Below are 23,767 nucleotides of genomic sequence, written 5' to 3'. Positions count from 1 at the left end.
TTGGAAAGTGTGTGTATTGGGTTTATGCAGCAAGGTTTTGGTAGTGGGGAGCTGCAGGGGTGGCTTCTGTGAGAAGATGCCAGAAGGTGCCCATGGCCGACAGAGCCAGCTCCAATCAGCGCCAAGACCCGCTGCTGGCCAAAGCTGAGCAGGTCAGCGATGGTGGTAGTGCCTGTGGTAACATATTTAAGACGGGGTTAAAACTGCTGTGCAATAACAGCTGGTAGAGGAGTGAGAACATGCAAGAAACAGCTCTGCAGACACCCAGGTCAGTGAGGAAGGAGGGCTGGGGGGGCTCCAGGCACCGGAGCAGAGGTTCCCCAGCAGCCTGTGGGGAAGTCCCCTGGGCGAGGCAGGCTGTGCCCCCAGCCCATGGAGCCCATGGGGGAGCAGATCCCCGCCACAGCCCAGGCAGGACCCCACACTGGAGCAGGGGGATGTGCCCTACAGAAATTATAACCCTGTGGAAATTGTGCTGGAGCCAGCTCCTGGCAGGACCTGTGACCCTGCAGGAGAGGAGCCCAGGCTGGGGCAGATCTTCTGGCAGGACCCGTGGCCCCACAGGGGACCCATACTGCAGCAGTCCATTCCTGAAGGACTACACCCCACGGAAAGGACCCACGGCAGAGAGGTTTGTGGAGGACTGTCTCCCAGGGGTGGGGATCCCATGCTGCCATGCTGGAGCAGGGGAAGAGTGTGAGGAGGGAGTGGCAGAGACAACATGATGAACTAATCACAACATCCATTCCCTGCTCCAGGCTGAGCGGCCCCAGCTCCCTCAGCCTTTCCCCATCAGGGAGATGCTCCAGTCCCTCATCATCTTCACTGGCCTCTGTCGGACCCTCTCCAGTGGTTCCCTGTCTCTCTGGAACTGGGAGACCAGCACGGGACTCAGCACTCCAGACGTGGCCTCCCCAGGGCAGAGAAGAGGGGGAGGACCACCCCCCCTCAACCTGCTGGCCACACTCCTCATGCACCCCAGGATCCCACTAGCCCCCTGGCCACACAGGCACACTGCTGGCCCAGGGGCAACTATGGAACAGGCAATAGTCATCTCCTCTAGAGAATTCAGAGCACATAAAAACATAAGGGGGAAGCCAGAGCAGGCAATGGCTCCTGTGCTCAGTGGGTGAAGCCCCATTCTAACTTTTTTCAACTTCTCAAGTTACAGGAGTAGGATAGCAAGGGAGGCAGCTCAGCACAAAATGACCTGGCTTTTGGTTACTATGTCTGCTCCTTGTGTTGATGAACAAGGGAGTGGATTTTGTGCCTAGCTGGCAATTTTCATTGAGGTTATTCTGGTCTGGACTGGTAAGAGATGCATGCTTTCCAACCCACTGGACAGCTTCTCACAGTGCTGCTGTGATAAAAACTCAGAATATACATTTAGAACTATAAGAGAGCATCCTCTGAACTTAATGGGAATGCTGCTGTATTGCTACTGGCATACTGCCAGTTCCACTGGGAAACAAACTCCCTGGGGAGCACCGTGGACGTGATTCTTCAGCGTAGCTGAAAGTACATAGCATTCAGAGCATGTCTTCTGCTTTACATGTTCTCCACTGAAGTCTTCACCACTTCTCCTCAGGCAACATGTCCTTCTCTGGCCTCAGTCTTTTCTACAAACTAATCAACGATGGAGCATTCCCATTTTTCAGTTTCTTGGCTCACCTGGTCAGAACTCTCACCTTCCCTTATTTCTGCAGTCTCCTCCTGCTTTCCTGAATCATCCGCTATTGTGTTTGGATTACACCAGATACAAAGAAGTGCTCCCTTGACGAGGATCCGGCTTTGAATTCTTAGAACTTGTGAGTCTGAATTTAATTTAGTGCCCTCTCTTTTCTCACTAATATAACCTGATTTTCAAAAGATATCAAAAGAAAATACAGGATTTGTAACAGCAATTTTCCCTCTTGCATGACTCACCTGTTGTGGGTATCCTGTCCAGCACTCTCTATGGTCCCAAAGCCAAGGCTTCTGGAAAGAAAATACAACATGAATGTGAGAATGCCAGAGGAATTCTTCTCTTACCAACTGTTGAACTCCTTTAGTTTGTTACTACTACAGACACTGCTGTGTTTTATTCTAGGCAGAGCTGGTTGCGCTGTCTGGAATTCAGTTGCCAAGAGACCTCCACTGCAAGAACTTGTTTGCAACACTGCCAATTTGTGGCTATCGCACTGAAATTTCACATGCTGTTTAGCCCAGTTCCAAATAAAATAGCTCAGGGAAGATTTCTACCAACTTGTTGCACCCTTCTACAAGTTTGGGGCAGCGGTGGTGACGTTTTGAATATATTAAAATATTCTTACAACTATTTAATTAAGAATCTCTGTGGTTTGGACAACAACACTTAAACATGGTAAGAAGGTTAAAAACTGAATGTGTCAGGAACATGGTTTTTCCTCTAATGGTGACGATCACGCTGCAGTCTGTTAATTAACAAACCTCTGAAAAGATCCTGTTTTGTTCACACTTGTTATAAAATTGTGGTTTAGAACTTCACAACTTAGAAACTTCCATAAAAATGTGGCGACTAAAGTCCCCAAAAGTTCTTCCTGCATGGAGCACGCTCTGACCTTTCGCTGTGCCCAGACTTGGTCAGGACCAGCACGCCCTAGAGCTTACAGTGACGGAACATACTCTGTGCCACATCTTAAAGGTAATTTTCAGTAACGGTTCTACAAGGCTCCAGATATCAGAGCTAGGAGCAAGAAGACATTTCTTCTCTCACTGGGCACCTGCTGGCACACGAGCAATATGGAAGGGAAGCAGTAAGCAGTGGTTTTTAACAAGCAGTGGTAATTAGGAGTAAACGCAGCCTCCTGCTGGCTGGGGAGTAGGATTTACAGCAAATCCAGGTACAGAACCAGGAAAGACATGTGATACAGAATCAGAGAGGGCAAAGCAAAAACTCTGAAACGACTACAGCACACTATGTCACTTAAACTAGAAAGGAAACCCAGATCCCGGAATTTCATGATTCCTCTACTCAGCAAATAAGGCTGTTTTCTGGTGGCCTACTGTGAGATAACTTTTATAGCTACCTGCTGTTTCACTGACTCATGGGGCAGAAGTTTTTGCCATCAGTCTAAAGCTATTGAGCCTGCAATCACACCTTGGGTAAGAAAAAGAAAATTAATAAATAAAATTATCAAACTGCAGTCCATGCTCCAAAAGAAGCCTGAGTTTTTACCTTAAACAGGTATTGAATACAAGACACAAACAGGTCCTGCAGCTTCTACTCAGGTAAGTGTTCCACCTCCTACCCCACAGAAATGTATTTTTACACAATCCCAAGTGTCTTCCGCTTTGCCAGAAGAAGAGGAAGCCTCTTGGTTTTGAGCTGGAGTTTTTAAAATAAACACGGTCCAATATCTCATAAGTGTGCTGTGCAGAGGATACACACTGATCTGGTGGGAAAACCTCTATCAGAAGGTCTGAAAGGACATGTCTGACACAATCTGCCGTTCTTGCAGCACTGGCTAGGTAGAACGGCAGGTGGCACCGCTTGTGTACTCACATCGTATAGGACAGCAAGTCCAGTGAAGAAAGAAGTGATGTAAAATGTAAACCTCCAGCTACAAACAAACAAAACAAAGTACGTTAGAATCCCATTCATTAACCACCAAGTTGCAAGTCTGTGTATCAATTGCTCCTTCAAAGAATGGAACTATTAAGGCAAAGACATATATTAATACAGTCAAAGTTTGCCCAGATCGTAACAGGAGTGGCTCTTTGCATGTCACTAGCACATTCACCAGACTAAAGCAATTCTTCTGCTTTAGACATGGCAGAAAATACAATAATCCCACCGACTAACATCACCCAGATAACCATCCCAAACCTTCCCAGGACTAGTAGATGCATGGGTAGAAGTCAAACAATGCCAGTATCTCTCTAGGCTTTTGGAGATTAGGAATGCTAAATTTGTTATCATGTAAAGCAAGTAATTACTATCATGTTTGATCTCAGCCAGGAGCTAGTAATGACTTACTCCCATTGAACCCACACAAAAGTACATATGAACTGTTTGCCAGTTTCAGTGGACAGAAGCAGGTCACACTGAATGTACACACATATAGTAAGGAATGAGGTGAATTTCACCCCAACAGAATAAACAAGTTGTTAGTAATGAGTAAAACTGCCTAAACCAGTCCTTTGATTTCCAAAAATCTCTGTAACAAATCAGAAGCGACTACATTTGAGGAAGAGACTCCACCTGTCAACAAAACCCCCAGGAGGAGCTCCAGGACAGACAAAACTGTACAAAACTACTACATCACGTGGGAGACATTCTCTCTATAAACTGCAAATGGTGACAGAGGGTAGGTGGAAGGACACCATCCCAGGTGAGCTGAGTCAGAAAACTAGTTACTGTTTACTATTCACTGCAAGTCAGCTGAGTGCAGGGAGAACTTAAGATTTCATCTTGATGGGAGCAGATTAAGCAAGGTTGCTTTACAACTCCTTGTCCACAGACTATGTAAATATTTCTAACTGAACTATCTGGAATATTATAAATAAATAATACACATCCTTTTTTTTCTTTTTCAATTGGGGTTTTTTAGGCAGGGGTTCTGAATGAGAGGTTGAGTGCTAAATGGAGCATGAGGTGATTAGCTCAAAGTTGATGCCTACTCTGTGCATACACACTTCTAGACAGATGAATAGCACTGCAGGTATTTAATGATTTCTTTCATCTCTGTGGCTCTCCTGGGAGAACCTACTTCCTTACATAAATAGCAGAGCAGCCGCTCGTAAGTAAGGCATTTCAACCAAGCTCAGGAGAATCCTCCTTTTCTGTGGAAAGCCTAGCCAGCATGAACATTCACAGAACTGGCTGATGTGAGATTTATTTTGTGCCTCCACATAATATGGAGGATTTCCACACAGCTCTTTCCAAGAAGAGCTTTGCCTTTTGGTAAACACAAGCTTTCACACAGGCCCCTTTTTCTGCTGCTGTGAAAGGTGCTGGGTTTTGACTTTCAGGATGCTGAAGTCAACTGACAGCAGAATACAACCTAGCCCACGGCCTGTGACTTTTGAAAGCAAGAGCATGCAGAACAGTTGCCACAAGGATGCAGCAGAAGGAATCAGCTTGCAGTGAGGCAAGGGAAAACCAACAGAAAGGCTCTTTTGAAAGCACCAAAACAGCAGCAAAGCAGCAAGCAGCAGTAAGATGCAAAAGAGTAGGAAGTTTTTCAGGTACAATTGTGTTTCAAAGCAGAATGCCAGTCTTAAAAGTCAGAAACATAAGCCCTATAAGGAATAAAGGTGAGACAGGAGTAAAAGGAGACTTGGGAGCAATACCAAAGGGGAAAAGCAAGGAACATTTCAGTAACAGAGAAGAAGCAGAGAATTGCAGAAGAACCAGGTGGGGCAGGGAAGACCCAGGCTGCTCTCCGTGTAGGGGTGGAGGGCAGGCAGGGTGGCAGCGGAGCTGGGATGCTCTTGGCGGAGGGGCGGAGAGCAGGCTGGGAGGCAGTGAGCTGCCTGCCGAGCTCAGCCCTGGTGAAGGGCCCGGCTGCTCGTGGCTTGTGCTCCCACTCACCAGGCCTCACAGAACTTCTTCGACAGGCTGGGTCGGTCTGTGTTCCTCCGGCGCCGGAACCACCTCTCTACCTTCCTCACTGGCAGGTCACACTGTTTGGCTAAACTGATCAGCTCACCCTGGAAAACAGGTGAGGAAGCAGGTTCAGATCCAGGCTTGAAGGTCCGAAGGGGCACTGCGGGTATCATCTGACCCACCACAGAGCCCAGCTGGGGCTCCTGGCAAGCCCAGATCTGTTCAAGCTAAGGCACCTTTCAGAAAGCTGATGGTTCTTAGTGTAAAGACCTCAGACAGTAGAAAATGTTTCAACTCCCCCCACAAGCAACTGGTTATTAATACTAAATATTGAAACTTGTGAACTTCACCGAACTCTGGTCTCGTCTCCTCTCAGGAGTTTGCTGTTTAATTACTTCCTCACCCTGTCTTAAGAGACCAAGTCCCTTAAAGGTGTTACTCCAAGAAAGATTTACTACAGCTTAAAGAGTTTTTAAAGTTCTGCACCAAATCTTGTCATGCTTTTCAGCATTCTGATGCAGTATCAGCCAATAACCTGAGTGACATCATGAGCAGACATAACACCATTTTCCTACTGGATATTATCCTGTTGTGGTAAACCTGTGAGGGGTAATTTTTTCAATAGATTACCCACGGAAACACTGCAATTGCCTTCCTTCTTGTCCTCAGGCTCTTCAGTTTGGCATGTGACATGAAAAAGGTTTGTCATGTTTTATATTCCTTCTGGAAGGGTCACCATGGATAGCCTCATTTTTTAAGTAATCATTTTTCATGGAATGCATTTACCTCAATGGTATCATGTGAGGGTGACTTACACAGTCTGAACATGTTGTACAAAAGTATGTCCATGACCATTTTTCAGATGTGCTTCCTTCCAGTCTTACTTAATGACTTCTCTTCTTGTGGTGGAGACAAATGGAGACAATATTCTCCAACTGCTCCATAATGTGGAATTCCTCGCAAGCACAAAGCTGCTAAGAACAGCAAAATCTCATCTTGTATTGGACAAGAACCTGACTCATAAGCAGGTGTTTGAGAACTCGTGGGAGAGGGAGAAAACCAGAAGACCAGCTGAGGTGTAACCAGTGAACAGAGAGAGTAAGGCAGCAGCCAGCTGCACCGTTTTTGCTCCATGTCACACTGCTTCCAGGAGTCTCATGGTGAGGATATGCTCCAGTATCACAGATTCTATGGGATAAAAGCGCCAGCTTCAGTGCAGTGTGGGTGCAGGTAAAGCTGCGGGGAAAACCTGCTTGCAAAGCTGAGCCTTGAGTTAGATCTCTTTGACAGGAGTCGTTTTACTGACGAAAGTGTGGATTTTGCAGACAGACAGGCAAGAGGAAGGTCAAGGACCACTATACTAGCAAGAGTTCCTGAGAACACTCCTTCCCACTGCTGGGAATAAAGGCTGGCTGCGCAACCCAGATGAATGCCTACATTTTTATTTTAGCCTCCACTCTTTTGTTTTTAACCTGGTACTGAACGTCCTGAGGCTCCACATGCCCCGCTGCAGTACAAACCGTGCCACAACAGTCTTGTCAAGGCAGTATGTACACACTAGGACTACCCACTGGGACCAGAACCCCAGCCCTCTGCTCATCCAGCTATTGCTTCAAGGCCAAGAAAGCCTGAAAAAAAGGAGCTGAAAGAAAATCTGATTATTTTCCTTACCACAGGGGTCACACCCAGGGGCTTCTCTGACAAGGTTAAATCCTAATGCTGCCTAACGATTCATAATCCTGCCAATGCTTTTTCCCTCAGCAGCAGCCACTGTAACTCCAGATTACCCTGCCAAGTTCTTCGAGATCACTCTTTTTCTCTCTCATGGGAAAACCACCTGCCATTTCTGTTTGCAAAGAGCGTCAGAAAACGGCAATGTCTGTATTGACAGCCAAGATTAACTGCTTCCTGAAAGGCCAACCTCAAACTCATGGACTGCACAGCAACAGAATGACCCACTGCAGAACTAGGAGCATCAAGCAATTCACGCCTGCCAAGCTGCAAGGACTAGCAACATGGGAGTCAGTTCACAGAGCTGATGTGACAGGGATTTGCTAACACATGAAAAGAAGCCATCACAGAATGGCTGGGGTTGGAAGGAACCTCTGAGGGTCGTTTGGTCCAACCCCACTGTTCAAACAGACCTATCTAGCATGGGTTCCCCAGGAGCATGACCAGACAGCTTTTAAGTATCCCCGTGGATGGAGATTCTACAACCTCCCTTGTCCCAGGGCCTGGTCACCCTCACAGTAAGAACCTGTTTCCTGATGTTCAGACAGAGCCTCCTGTGTTTCAGTTCATGCCATATATAAGGCAAACACAAGAGGGAACAGGAGTTGTCATGATTTCCTTTGGGAGAAGTTTCCTGTCCATAAAACTCTGGGACTTACATTTTTTGAATGCTGCCTATAGAAAGCTGCTACCCTCACATTTCAGGAGCAGAACTGATAGCTGTGAACATTTGCAGAATGACTTCAAGGGCTGGCTGGTCTCAGGCAGCCAACGCTACAGTGGTTCCTGCTGCTCTGTTGAGCTTCCAAATATGAGTGGCATTACCAAACCTCAGAATTACAAACGTGATTTCATTTGGCTAAAGACACAGGGGCTAAATCCAGAGGGAAGCAAAGACAGAAAGGGCTCACCTCTCCAGGATTCTTGCAGCGCGTATTGTAGAATGTTTCCAGCATGGGGTGGGGCTGAGCTTTTGGTCTCTCCTTGTCTCTCACACCCAGTTTGCTACTGAGCGGCAGGGCTATGGCTCTGCAAAAGAAAAGATAAAGGTTCAGCCAAAAATAGAACAGTGATTTCTGATATCGCAACACTGTTAAAACATCATGTAATACCTAACAGCTGTCTCTCACATTTTGAATCTAAGCACAAGTATCATATCAAGAAGATAAACCAGATAAACCAGATAAAGAAACGGAGAAGAAAAAACCCCAAACTTAACAGCAGAAACAGTGGGACTTGTATTCTACTGTCCTGAGCTCTGTGCTGCAATATCCAAAACTACATGAGGCTGGCAAATTCTGTATCCTGCCTTGTCAACTTCGGAATCCACTGTGCTTGGGTACCCGGGATTACGGCATGAAGCCCAAGCTCGCAGAAACAGCCGTGATACCTATCATTGGTCTTTGGCTTGCCTGCAGCTTGTGCGGAGTACCACATTGATGATAAGGCCTGAATGTTGTTCACCGCTCGATCTAAATCACTGAACATACATGGCACCCACTTGAATGGCATTCACTTGAACTAAGGATCTGCCTCAGGATCAAGAGGGAGGCTCTGTCAGATGTGTGGTATTAATGCAGAAGAAATGTCCCACTGAAACAGGAGGCCACGTGGTCTTTACTGGAGTAATTTACCTCCTTTTTTTCCTAATGCGAGTCAAACACCAGTTGTAAAATAAGAACATAGCAACAAGACACCTAGTCACAAGGAACACATGCTTACACTCGCTGTGCATCTCCAGTCTTTCACAGTGAAACAATGCAAATTTAAAAATCTACATAAATAGAAAAAAGTTACCAAGAGGTAACAAAACCAGGCATAGAACTGCTGTGCTCAACAGTGCCACTCCTCCGCCACGAACACTCCTCTCCCTCCGCAGCAGGAAACCGCCTCCATCAATGGTGTGAAGCGAGGTCCTGCGCAGACGCTGCACAAACAGCGAACGTGGCAAACCAACATTTAAAAAAAGGCCCAAATTAACTGCACCCTCCTTGAATTTCTGGAGAATTAGCTGCCTTTTACACACTGCCACTGGCACGCAGTTGGTCTCACTGAAAAAAAAAAAAAAGAGCAGATTGTCCACCTAGAGGCACTTCTCAGCACGGTTGCTGTACGCTAAACATACAAAATCTCTGGAAAACATTATTTCTGCATGTAGGAGTAGAAGTTTTTTGCTTGAGGTGCTAACAGCTTCCCTGAACAGTTACAGGGTTATCAACTGTAAATCGCTGTTGAGGGTGGTGGTTACGGGCTGATGAATACCATGCAGTGGAAGTGGCTGCTGAGACCCAAGCCTGCTCTGCTGTGCAAGCTACTTCACTATGTAGGCGTTTAAAAATGTTTTATTTAAAAATAGTATGGGATATATTTATGACTGTGATTATATGGCATGATTGCCTGTGGTCTCTTCTAGCCATAGAGCCTATACGCCATACATGCAGGTGCCTAGTGACTATTCTAAATCAAACATTCTTCCAGAAGGGTCTTTTGGAAGTTTTCAAGAATTTGTTTCTTGATATAATGAACAGGTATCAAAAGCAGTTTTATGAACAGATCGCCTATCCAAAGAATACTGTAACTTCTATTACATTAAGACACAAAACACAGAATGGTTACACATTTTGCTCACTTGTGTAACAGCTGATTTCCACCTTTCTTTTGCACAGCCAGCCCACCAGCCTGTGTATCAGTTGTCCTTTTTCATCATCTCTGGGAAATTCCTTTGGCACCACTGGCTACAAAAATATTCAAAGATGTACCAAGACCAAGAAAAAAGATATGTTTCTAACATGAGAGAAGGGCCAGGGGTAAGCGTGCTTGCTAGCTGCTTTCCAACATGACACACAGGTTTTGCAAAATCTATGTGTAAGCATCGATTAGTTTCAGTAAACTTCAGCAGCAGCCTGGCATTGCTGCCATTGGCAAACAGCTGGATAGCAGAGGAATACAGCCACCATTGGGAATTCTGGGTTTTAGCTCTGATTGCTCTTAATTAATGTTTCAATTCTATCTTATGATATCTTTAATATCAAAAAGGTTACCAGTGACACAGGACCAGCAGGTCCTGTGCCAAGAACAATGACACAGGATTTCAATATCCATAGCTATATCAAAATTGAGAAAACATCTACCTTAAGCTCTGCACTAGGTCTTAGTTCTTATATCAAGCAGTTCTTTGAAGTGGGCCTGATCCTCCTTTTTTAAAGGTAAGTCATTCGATACAAACTCCTCTGAAGAGGACGATGTAACCAAGTTCTGCTGAAGAACCTTACTGCAACCTTATCAGTCCACATCAGGAACTGCAAGGTCTGAAATTTTCCAGACACATTAAAAGGAAAGAGAATATTTCTGCCAGGTGTCAGGGCAGCTTGCCAACGAGCTTTTTTTATTGAAAAACTATTTAAAGTATCTTGACTGATTTCTTAATTTTGTTTAATTTGTCTTCTCTCTCTTTCCTGCTCGTTTGTTATGGTCATGGCAAAAAATCTTACTATAACAGAAACAAGTCAGTTGCAGTTGATGAAGACAGAGTGTAATTAACCAAAGTTACAATTACTTTGTTGTTGAAGGGTTTGAGTTTAACCATGAATTATGGGACCAATCCTACTTTTATGAACATCATTGGGAAATCAAGGCCTGAAATTCTTCCTAAGGGACGTTTGTACATGTTGGATGTATGCTCTGACTCAGTTTTCAGTTAGACCTTGTTCCAAGCACAACCCCAAGAGGATGATGCTTGTACTGATTTCAACATCACAGATTCATCATCTCAGTTGCAGGGATGGTCTCATCATGGCAGTTTATCAGCTCTCTGGAAGACAGAAGGAGAAAGTCTGAGGACTAAACTGTACCACTCTCCCCAGCTAGGTAAGGCAAGACACGGTGAGATGATTCTCATCTCAAGCCTACTTCTTCATCAGTGAGCTTCTCTCATTTCAATTTACAAAGGAAAGTTCACACTAAGGCATTTTATTCAGTAACCACCAAAGAACAAACTGTCTTGTGTGAAATCTGATGAAGTTGAAACTAAAAGGATTAATCATGAAGGGGCATAAATTGATACTCCCACACCTTGCAAAACTGGGCTACACAACCCCTGCAGAGGCTTTCAAGAGTTAGTGTGACGTACAAGAAATAATTTAACTTGGGGGAGGGGGTGTGGGTTTTTTCTCCCACAGATGTTTCCTAATTTATAAGGGTGCCACTTTGCAAATATTTTCTAGTACTAAGAAATGCAGAACCAGTGACAGCACCACAATTCCTATTCTTTGAATTGCAAAAATTTATTTTAGCCTCATGCTTTCCTTTGGCAGAGGGCTATCCCTGTTCCCCTTGAATAGTCTCTGCTTTCTCTTACTTATAGGAGAATGCTTCACATTGAAGTTAAACTGACTGTTCCATTTGATACAAGATCTCAAGTCACTACAATGCTACTGTCCAAACTGAGTCAAGTCAGTTCACAGTTTCCAATTAAACACTAAAACGTGTCCCACATCTTTGCACAAAAACCTGCCTACAGGACCTAACCAAAAGCTGTTTTCATATCCTTCTTTATTATAGACCATGACATCAATCAACAACAGAAGTCTGTGCAAAATTAATTTCAGAAAGACACACTTCCAAATACAATACTTGAAAAAACGGTGCCCTCTCCTATCCTTCTTCTGCTTCTGAGTTCAAGTATCTGTTCCCTGCAGATCAACTGTATCCCTTTCGTCTGATGTACTACATAGGGCTCACGTACGTTTGCAGCCCTCTTAACAAGAGGCCTAATCTTCCTGATTAAAATCTAGTGCAATTTGGGAATTATTCAGATTCAAATTCACTGACATTGCCTTTCAGTTCCCCAACATCCAAAAATCACTGGCCAAGTCCAAAATCAGACGATTAAATTGCATGTAAATTCTGGTTTTCAACTTTCTGCTTTACTATTCCTCAAAGGACTTCAGTTTCCACATTTTCCTAACTACACAGGCTGTGCAATAGAAGCTATGATTCCTTCAGAATCACAAAACTCCAAGAATGTGATTTTTATGGAAAAGACTCTCAAACATTTAGAACCAGAAGAGAAGCCAACATCCCTGCTTGCAGGCTTATGTCCAGGGAAAAGTTCTGCCAAGGTATACGGGTGCTTAAATCAGGCTCTGAGTTATGGGTGCAGCAAAGATCTCATACTCACAAGCACAATCTGGAAACATCAAAAGAAGGGGAATAGTTCCCACCTTGCGGGTCCCCCCTCTTTTGTCAGGACATCATTATCTACCTTCCCCAGCATCTGCTTCAGTATGGTGGCAAAGACCAGGAGCACCGCAGCGGTAACCAGCTTTCTCCTCTGCAGCACTGAATGCCCCATTTTTCCCACCTTCCCCAGAGCAAACTGGCTCACAGAAGAGTTGCTTCACCAAAAAGCGTGAGCTGTTTCTTCTCCCCCAGGGCTGCACCCACAACCTTCTCAGTTCTCCCAGGCCCCACCCAGCTACCACATTGTCCTCTTCCCACAGCCACCACCTAATCCACAGAATAACTGGTTAAAAGGATGTCACTGAGATTTTTCCAGTTCAGCCAGCAAGCGCCAAGGAGAGGAAAATCCATGCTCGAGGAAGCAGGGTCTTTCCCAGGCTTCATCTCCAAACCAAGAAGATGGAATCTGCTCAAGCGCAGTGGCGGATGCAGCTGCTGAATGAGGGACTGCAGAAAATCCTCTGGGCTTCTCCTGCCTCTTAGTATTTTCCTGGAGTTCTGACACAGATAAATGACACGAGCACATTACAGCATTTCTGAAATCCCAAAGCAGGCACCACCAGGAACACAAAGTATTTCCAGAGACAAAAACCACTTTGCACCTGGTGCACAGTTGCAGATAACAGGTGAGGGTAGAATCAATTGCCAGAGGCCAAGCTAAAGCCACCAAACCCAAACTTGTATACTAGTTACACACACTCATTTTGACCCGCAGACCAGATGTACAAAGCTACAAAGCCAAGGCCATCTACATGGAGAATGAGAAGTAACATACACACCCTTTCAGTCTGCAATTCTCAAACTTTGTGCAAATTATTTTAAACAGGGCTAGAGCCACTGTACACACAAGGTAACGGAGCAACAGGGATCCTGATTCATACCTCCCATTTGCTAGGGGAAGCTTTCTTCTCCAGGATGAACTGAATGTGAAACAGTAATGGTTGAGAATGAGAAAATGTCATGCTGAAATAAATGACCATAGAGAATTAGGACAAACAAGAATACAGCTCAGAGCATTCCCCTGCCATTGGCATAGGTAAGATAGTGGTATGATTACAGGTTTCCTGGACCTGTAAAATGGGCTTATGATACTATCTTTTTAAAGGGTGTGACAAGAAGCTTTTACTTAATGAAGTTTGTGAATCAAAGCAGCTTTAAAATTAATGAGTAGGACCAGGCCTGTGGAATCTCTGTCAGCTGAGGCAGCACTAGGATAGGAAAGAAAAAAATCGTTTTACCTGGCCATCCGCATCTTAAAGCGGATGGAAAAGGTATTTAGATTGACTAGGAGTGGCAAGAGGAGGAGGAAGAAAAGAAGAGTGTCACAGAAGCACAGAACGGATGCTAAAAGGGACCTCTGGAGATCATCCAGACCACCTCTGCTGCTCAACCAGGATCTGCTACAGCAGACTCTGGAGGGCTCTGTCCAGCTGGGTTTCAAGTACCTCCACAGATGGAGACTCCATTTCCCCTCTGGGGAACCTGTTCTAATGTTTGACCACCCTCACAGTAAAAAAAAGCATTTTCTTATGTTCAGATGGGGCATCACGCATTCCATTTGTGCCCACTGCCTGTCCGCTGGGCACCACTGAGAAGATTTTGGCTCCTTCTTCTTCCTGCTTGTCTTGCACTGGGGAGCCTAGAACTGGACAGTCCTAGTCGATGCAGGACACGGGCTAATCTCCAGCTTAACAGCGCAGATGTGTCCAAGTCACTGACTGACAGTGCCTGCCTGAAGGAGTGCTGGATGCTGCCATGTCTTGCAGATCAGCAAGGAGGAAATGTGAGTCAGTTGTGTTTTAATGGTTACCTACAGCACCACGGGTCCCACATCAGCAGAGGTAACTAAGACACCTGCATCCCCAGCAAAGTACAGTGTAAAACCCATGGAATTTATGGCATGCACACTAAACGTATTGTTTACAAATAACAGATTTGGATTCCAATTTTATATTATCATAAAATGATTATTTAGAGAACCATTCACACATTTGTGTTTACATAAAAATACTGGCTTTTTTTTTAATTAAAAACATTCTCAAAGCAGAGCTCTGAATCATTTCAACTTCTATAAACTTTTCCAAGCTGTCCTTGTATCAGAGAATCTGAAGAAGAAACATCTTTCTAGCCTACATTTCCATCTTCTTGTGCAGCCACTTCTTTTAAAAAGATGACAAAGACATTTTAATTGCCTTTTCCCCCTCTCTCTAAGCTTAAAACCACTGTAAATTTGACTAAACTATTTCAAAGATTACCTCTTCAATTAGCTAGGAATGGGGATTTTTTCAGTCCAGTGAAGATCACTTTGAAGAGGATTCAAAATCATGAAAGGGGACTAGTCTGCAGTCTCAACAACAGCTGACACTACGGTAAATCTCAGTAACCCACCAGCAAATCACACTGTGTTGCAAAAGACACGAACTACTGACTAAACTGCACAAAGCAACCACACCAGCTCAGTCAGCCCTGCAGGACTTCTAGCTATGCCTTTGCCATAACCCCCGAATTTTCTGAAGTAGTATGCAAAACACTCAGATGGCTCTGAGGCCACAAATAAGCGCTACAAATGCCTCTACACGGCAGTCCCAAGGAAATGACACTCCCAAACCCAGAGCAGTGGTCAGCAAAATGCCTGTCTGTGTGGCTATGGGGTGCTGATTCTGAGGTCAGATGACTCAGCCCAATCTAATGCATCTTCCTCAGGCTTGTCTGTCAAGTGCAATGCCCCAGATCCCTATTAACCAAAACAAAGGAGATTTAACTGTATTTGGGTAGTCTAAACATGATTTCTGCTGCACTTGACCCAGGAACAGCAAGTAACGAACAACAGAACTCAAAATGGTGTGTCTTACCTTCTGTAACACAAGCATAAACCTCATCTAGGGCCTACCTGTTTTAAGTGTAGGAAGTCACATTGCTTACAATTAGATGTTGAGCGTAGGGTTTGTGTTCTATATTCAACACACTTCTTCAGCTGGTACACAGGGCTGCAATGAAAGAGCTGAAAAATGTACCTCAGAAGACTTTATGACCTGGAGTTTCTGTGGACCTCTTCAGTCATACACTGGCACAAACAATAAAGCCAGCTTCTGGACCCAAACTGCCAGCCTTATCCCTAAAAAAATCCCAAACAGTACTAAATAACTTACCTTTCAAAGGCACATCGAATGACAACCAAGATTAAAGCAAAAGGGATACTGATCAGGAGATCACGAGGCTGAGGGTAATGAACATCTTCAGACTCTTGCATGTCCTGCCAGGTGATTCCTGGGGGCAGCCAGAACTCGTGCTGCCACAGCCACTCATACAGAGAGCGTGCCATCCTGGAAGGGAGAGAGATCAGAATAAACTGAGGACAGCCTCACACACAGCAAACCTGTCAGCACAAGCCAGTGAAGCAGATGAAGGATGACGCCCTTGCTGAGGTTGCATCTGGCTGTGAAAGCAGAAGAGGTGTGGAATGCATCAGTGCCCAACGAACTGATAACTTGCTCACAAATTTTTATCGGGTGCTTGGTGACTGCTGACTCCTGGCACAGAACCAAGAAAGAGCTAAAATAGAGATACGTGGAACATTAGTGTCATTCTCAGCAAGGTGTATCAGAAAGTTTTACATTTACTATTGCAGCTTCTCAGGTTCATAGGCTCCTTTCTACAGGACTGACAGCTTGGTGTCACCAGGATGCAGCAAGCCTGCTCCAGGGCTGGCTTCCAGCTGTCTTTTTATATGTACATAATCAGTCTTTGATCTTTTGTATTTATTTGCTTCTATTTACATACTGTAATTCCACTGTGTGCATATGTATGCATTATAATTAATATTATTCTGAGACCTCACCTTTTTAAATAAACAAAAAAATTCAGTCTATCTTCTGCTTTAAATAATTAAGGGAAGTACTTCCAGGTAAGAATTTTTGTGCTAAGTGGTAAGCTGGATTCTTAATATCATTTTAAAGACCATGCTTGACGGTGGGGTTTAGATACATGATCAGAGAATTTAGCAGCATAAGAGACAGTGAAATGGTTGTAACAATGCATTTAACATGAAAATACTGTCGGTAGGTAATTCTACCTCATACACAAATGAGCTGTGCTGCCCTCCAGTACAGGCTGCTCATCCTAGTTGGTCACAACAAATACCCCAAACACAAGCTCTGAACAGAAATCAACCAGGCTCAGTGCAGGCACAGAATAAGGAGGGGGGAAGCGTTGGAATGAGATGCCCACTGGGATCACCCCAACAGCACACAGGAAATGCCACCTTACAAAACCAAGGAGAAAAGCATATAATTTAAGTGTCTGACCCAACTATCACAAAGCGTCTCAGCCAGCAGAGGCCCAAACCCCAGCCCATTTTCTGCAAGGAAAACTGCCTAACAGATCGAAAATGAATCACACGTTTGATTTTGAAGATGTCTTTTAATTCTTTGCAATTACACAACAAAGCATTCTCCCTCTAGAACTCTATATATCTGGCAGCAGCACAAAAAGATGCAGCACATACTTGGTTGAGGACAGCAGCTGAACTCTGCCGAAGGCTCTCTGTGGGGAGTATATAAAGTAAGTTTGCCAATTTGGTTCCAATCTTCTTCGAATCAAACTGCTACGGAAGTAAACTGCCATTATCTAATCTACTCTCATGTACGAACTATATATAGTCAGGATCACCTGAGAATCACCTGAAGAGACTTCTTTATCTCTGCAGCTATCTTTTCACATCACAAAACTATACAAGAGGGTACAGTACATAGCAACATATTTATCTTCTGCAATTTACACCGGCCAAGCTCCCAAGTGGAGGCAGCTGGAAAGCTGAAGACAATGGTGTGTCTAAAATGCCCTCAGAAAAGCGTAAGCGGGCCCATTTCTTTCTCACAAGTTCTTTATGCCTCACAGAGCACCGCGTGCTATTAGTTGTAGCTTTGTAATTATATACAGGATGAAGCCCTCCAGCCCTGAGGACAGTGTAATAGAGAGGCACAAAGAAGAGTTCAGCAAGAACAAAGGAAAAAAACAATACTGCAAGAATACTTACACTGAACACATCAGCCTTAGGATCTCACTGTGAGCAAAACAGTGAATGCTGGAAGAACAGCATTAAGTTTGTCATAGAATATACATGCAAGGATGAAATCAAGAATAGAGAAGTACCACAGATATGCCATGGCGACAGGGAGGACAAGGCTTCAGCACTTACCCAGCCTATAGTGGGACAAGATCAGGCACTCAATATATAACCCAACGAAGCTCCTGTAAGCTGACACAGCTAGAAGTTCTTGAAGTGACTGGACTTGGTGCAGCCCTGCAGCCCTGTCCACTGTATTTACTTTGTTAAATCTTGCCTTTCCCTATTTTTTTTTTTTCCTTAATCTGAATCCTTATTACAAAAGTCTGCTGTCAGGCTGCACTGAGCTGCCCCAAGGAACTCTGGGCTGGCCAGCAAGAACGCACCTGCAGTATCTGCATGCTGCAGCAGAGCAGCACCGCAGGGCTCCCTGAACCCTGCACCACAGATCCGGAACACTACTAAAACTCCTTAGGGACGTACTTCTACACTGTTTCACTTCCAAAGCAGAACTTTTTAAGCAGCAGCATGGCATCTAGCTAGGAGGGTGTCTCCTTGTCTCACAGGTAAAATGGCTAAGCAGGTTTACCCAGAAACCCAACTGTGGCTTACATCTTCGAAGAGTTATTCTGCTGCTTCACTTACAGAACCTATTCCCAAGCTAAACATTAATATACAGGCACATGAATACTCATGTAAATTTACATATGTGAATATAAGCGATAAGGGTGGAAGGGAAGCAGAGAGAGAAAACACTTACGAGTCTTTGTAAAGAACTGGGTAATTCTCTCTGAAGAAGACTAGGTGCGGTATCTGCCCTGCAGTTTACAGCTACAGCGTTGTGCTAGACATTATTAGATTTGCCACTGTTCACTGATTATACTGTTCAGATAATATAAAGATCCATAATAAAAGATTACATTGGAGTTTTCAAGTTGCTTTTAAAACAAGAAAAAGATCCATTTGGTTTTTTTTAAATCTTACAGTTGAGTTCTTAATTTGCTTTTTCACTAACCAATATTCCTCCTTCCCCCAGCTCTCCTCCTTCTGCCTTAACAGTGCAGCAGATACTGGTAACACCGATGCGACAGTCGTTTTGGTCTTAGCTTAGGGATTCTGAACCCAATAGCACTGAACTTCCAACTTCTTTCCACATTCCACCATACAACTCGCTAAGTTGTTTCCTCCTCCTTTCTACCTCAGGAGGCTGTTAATTTTCAGAAGAGACAAGACTTCACTGGGCCACTGTCAGCTTTTTGTTATGACAGGCAACAATCATCCCTTCATAAGGGTACCAAGCTATATTAGGGGTGAATCAATGCCTTTGCATCAACTGCTCATACTAGAAAGCTATTCCTAAACCATCTGGTTGGTACCAAATAACCACTATAAAGAATTTTAATGCCATTTGTTTTTACATTAACACTGAGTTTCACCAGAAACAAGTTGTTCTTACTGTTTATAGAATACTTTTCTCTCATAGTTCGCTGTCTAGGTTAAACAAGTCCACTGTTTCTAATCTTCTCTCTGTTGTACACAGCTAATACAACTAGCTAGAGCAGAGGAACAGAAACCCTTTCTTTGCACACTCCTGGTTTTGTTTCTGAACAGGATTTCTGAGAGGAGTTGTATGGCATTTACACTTGCATTTTTTAAGACAAATTTCTGCTGTTAGTCCCCAAATACACAAGTCTGCACACTGTGGTATTCAAGGTCACCTCATTCCTCTTCATCTGGCTATGAAGGCCTTCCATTCCCGATTATACCAGAGATGGTCCACTGTCTGCAGGTGGATTAATATAGGTTTGCAGGTGGACAATGCCACAGAGTTGGGTGGTACAAACACCCCTGGAGTGGCTCTGGGCCAAGCTGTTTCGGTCTGCCGAAGCTTTATTAGCTTAAGTGCAGCATCATGCTAAGGACATTGCTGCCAGAACCAGCACCGGTATTCCTGCAGAAGTCTTCCTGGTACAGCCAGTTTTCCCATGACTTAAATTAACCACCATCAGCACAGTAGTGCCACAGGGGAAATTACTAGTTAATGTGGAAGCACACCACCGTAAGGATGCGTTTACATTGCTTGTCCATTTGTTTTTTCCATGGGACTATGGCTAAAATCATTAAAAACAAAAGCCTCTTAAACACTGACATGCTGGAAACCAAAATGCAGAGACTTGTCCTATCTTTCTGAGAAGCAGCTGGGATCACAAAAAGTCCTCTGCATATTTATGAAGGTTCCCTGTTATTTCAGATTGGAAGGGCCACTGTATTCTAGTCCTACTCTGGGGTCCATACTTTCTGCCTTTGGGTTACCACTGCATATTATGCACTTGAACCTTTAACTAATTTTGCTAAGAAATCAATTATTCAAGAATTCAACAGAAGTTACAAGTTCAGACATGAAGTTTACTGCACCTCTCATGCAGAAATTCCGGTAAAAACTTCACACTAAAGATCACAATACTGGGGTTAGGGTTGCTGGGATAATTTTTTCTTCATGTATTTTTCCCAATGTTTTTCACACATTTTTTCTAACATGTATCAAGTATTGTCACTAAAGATCTACTGAAATTTATAGATAAAAAAAATCTTTGCTCCAAAATTCACTACATGTACCATTATTTTCAGCATGCTGAGACCAAGATTAGCTAGTTCCAGCCTCCCGCCTGAAGGGAATACAGTAACCTTTTCAAATTTCACTCCAGCTTTGATACGTTCATTTCCATTTCCCCATCCCTGTTAGCCATCCTGGTGTCATACCTGTTTTTTGATATTGCCTTATCCATAACAACATTTCTTTTGCCTGAGATCCCTCTCTTTCCCTATCCCTCTCTTGGTTCTTCACCATTTTAAGGCTTTTCTTAGCAAGTGAATTTAGCCACGGACAGACAGTGTCCAAGGGACAGAGCTGAAATTTATCAGTTAAGAAAAACATCCTTCTAAGAATGTCCTCCTATGGCAATAAAAATTTAAAATATTTCCTAACGGTTTCAGTCCATGAACCACCTGTTGACCTTCACTCCCCTGGCATGCCTTCTCTTTACTCTCTTTGTCAAAGTAACTTTCCTACAAAATCCACCACCCTTTACACCTCCATTTCTCCAAACTTCTTTTAGAGATTATTACAAGCCTGCTTACTCTGGCCATAACTGATGCAGAATCTCCAATCGCATGGACAGATTCTGGTATGAATCTTGGGTACAAATCTCTCTTTACCTGCAGCTTTATTTCTCCTCCATTCCCCAGCTTTGTCATCTCCTTCTGGTTCTGGAAGTCCTTATCTTTTCCCTAAAAACATAACTTCCGGCACAATCTCCCCTTTGTTTTTACATTAAATAACACTGTTTTTCAACTCTGACTAGTAGTGAAAGAAACAAAACGACAACCCCCTTCCCTTCGTAATCATCAACAGTATATTCTCCAGGCTCACTCTCCTCAACCAGACCTTGTTCTGCATATCCTCTTCTTTGGAAGCTGGCTGAAAATTTGAAATTATGTGCACAGCTTTTTTCTTCACCAATGACCAGCTACCCTCAACTTCCTGGCTTTCAGATGTTCTCACATACCTACCAGCTGACATTTCCTATGAAATTATTTCACATCTTCTCCCCTCTCAAGAATAAATCCATTTTGCAATTCTTCAGCTTCTTCAAGGAACTTTTCACTATTTGTTTACTTCCAGTACGAGTCCAACAACAACTTGACTCTCCACTCCTAACTTTAAAAGCAGAAACGCAAAATTTGCCTCCACAACCCCCTAAGACAGCATCCATTTTCAGCCCACTGAGAGAGCTGGGCTGCTCTGCCCTTGTTCCTAGGCTTTCCAGCTTTTCACCAAAATTAACCCTGTCTCATACCTTGGTGCAGGGTGATCATGTGCTGCTCAGTTCAAAGGCAACAATTTTCATATAAACCGTCTTTTGGGAGATCTCTGTCCCAGGAAAAGCACAAAATGCCCAAACAAACATTAAAAGCTGCAAATAGAAGTCCAGCAAGTAGACAGACTTGCTTACCTAGATCCCCAGTGCACGTCTTCCTTACCCAGCATAAATTACATACTAAATTCCATACCTTGTGCTCTGTTTGCTGCCGTCTTTGTTGCTAGGCTGCTCTGACTGTGAGTGCTTGGCTCCGAAGCAGCCTGCCAGGTATGACCAACAGCACAGCTTTCAAGCTGATGTCACTCATCCACGTCAGAATGCAAATCAGACAGCTCTTCTCACTCCATCATCCCTCACTGAGGGGGATGAGTACACCACCTTTGTTTTGCTCAGTAAAAAGAACAAGTACTGGTTCAGCCAGCTAAAACCACCACCAGAAAAGGCAGTGAATACCTCCATTCACTATCTCTTTGGTCAGAAGGTACTTGGAGCAGTGGGCCTGATTTTTTCTTAGCCTTTCTCTTGCTGCCAGTGTACTTACAACAGATGCTCTTCTGGTTGCCCTTCACACCCCTCGCTCCTGCTGAGTTTTGGGGAGAGAAACTGCTTTCCTACCTCCATTCTTGTATGCTCAGGCAACACATCTGGATTCCTCCTGGCTATCCAGCCCCACTTCCACCTTCCTGATACTTCCATTCTGTGTTTGAGCTCCATCAACAGTTCTATGTTCATCCCTGCAGGCCTCCCACCATTTCTGTTTGCCTTCCTGCACGTTGGGATGGACTACACTTCTGCTTGGAGAAGGCTTTCCTAGAAGATTGATCAGATGTCAGCACCTTTGCCTGCCAGGACAGTCTCCCGTGAGATCCTGCCAAGCAGATCCCTGAACAAGCCAAAACCTACCCTCTTGAAATTTCAGAAAACCCCAAGAACTTACACGCATATTTTGAAACACCACAGCTGCTTCTGCCATACATAGTCCTCCTCCAGAAAACTGGAGATGCTTCCCTACTAAGGCTGAAGAAACCTGGGTTGAAGTGCAGCACCCACTGTCAAAACAGTCTCCAAAATAAAGTGCTGTGAGTTACCAGTGTAAAAAGCAGCAGAGACAAAAGCTGAAGACCCTTGCAGGCTCGGTCTAGTGCTTACCCCATGGCTGTATTATTAAATGAAGTAACATTCCTTTATTACTTCCAGGGCAGGGTGAGGTAACACAAACCTCGCTGTCCTGACACTTGGGAACAATCAGTATTCTGCCACCGAACACCAACTCCACAAACAAAAAATTTTCAACAAGAAACCACAGGAGACTGCATGCTGATTGTTTTGATAAGGCACAAGAACACCATGTTCTACCACCACTGTGTAAAAAACTACAGACCATACATCTTAGTAAGAACATCAGACACAACTAGTGCCCAAGTAAGGCAACTGAGGCATTCAAAGCATCAGCTAGAATATCTCCACAAAATACATAAACACACCTATACCCAGATCTACATGTGTTTCTTGAGAGAGTACAAATGCAAAATGCAAGGAGGCACTTACAAAATTCAAACGAGCCACCCAGCAATTTCTTCGGATTTTTTCTTTCATTCTTTATTCTATTGCCTGCTATTTCCTCCAGTCCCGCCGTAGATATAGCAGGCACTGACCGATATCACTTGATAAAACTGAGGAAGAAAATCAAGTTACTGGCTTCAGGCCACAGTAAGCTAAGAATTCAGGTCAGAAGATCACAGAGAGAATTCAAGAGGGAGCTTACTTCCACCTGAATTGCTCATGTCTCCTTTCTCTGAATTAATCAGCACCAAACAAAACGAGTCAGGCAGTCTTAGCAAGGCCTTCCTCACAGCCAGTAAGAACTGCCAAAAAGCCCTCCAAGCAGGAATGCTGTTTATGTCTGAAGACTGTTCTAACAAGCAGTTTGTACACTAATAAAAGCATTTTCACAGATTCTGGAAGGAGAATGGGACAAGAAGGAATCACACTGTGAGAATACACACTGAATAAGTATCAAAACTTTTAAGCACAAGCAGCTTAAATCTCTTTCTTTTTCGTGAGATCCTCAGCACTCTTCCAGAGGCAAGTTTTGGCCTTATAACCCAGGTCCTGTGCATAGAGGTTCAGATGCTGGAGAAACAGAAAATATTTGCCCAGACCTTTTGATATAATACATACCCCAGACATCTTTTCTAGTGCCAACTGAATTTTTTCAACTAATTATCACTACCCCTGTTACTCAACAATCACATTATCAGGCCTCGAAAAGTTTAATTC

At 44.0% G+C, this 23,767-nt stretch overlaps 1 protein-coding gene across 7 annotated transcripts in view; it reads right to left on the bottom strand.

The window, feature by feature from the left end:
- LOC102047202 (ceramide synthase 4-like) overlaps positions 1-23,767 on the bottom strand; it is a 48,280-nt gene that overhangs the window by 8,655 nt on the left and 15,858 nt on the right. For 6 of the 7 annotated variants that reach the window (XM_027812741.2, XM_027812743.2, XM_027812744.2 and 3 more), the window contains 5 exons: positions 15,691-15,864; positions 8,212-8,329; positions 5,555-5,673; positions 3,524-3,581; positions 1,927-1,977 (listed from right to left, as the gene is read on the bottom strand). In XM_027812741.2, coding sequence (XP_027668542.1) covers positions 1,927-1,977; positions 3,524-3,581; positions 5,555-5,673; positions 8,212-8,329; positions 15,691-15,864 — 520 coding nt within the window. Of the gene's footprint in view, positions 1-1,926; positions 1,978-3,523; positions 3,582-5,554; positions 5,674-8,211; positions 8,330-15,690; positions 15,865-23,035; positions 23,159-23,767 lie in introns of those variants that run through there. The other variant, XM_027812746.2, reaches the window with a different exon arrangement.

This window comes from Falco cherrug, chromosome 4, assembly GCF_023634085.1.
Source record: "Falco cherrug isolate bFalChe1 chromosome 4, bFalChe1.pri, whole genome shotgun sequence".
NCBI lineage: Eukaryota > Metazoa > Chordata > Aves > Falconiformes > Falconidae > Falco > Falco cherrug.
The sequence above is the reverse complement of the archived record's forward strand: the minus strand, read 5'-3'. Positions and strand labels throughout refer to the sequence as shown.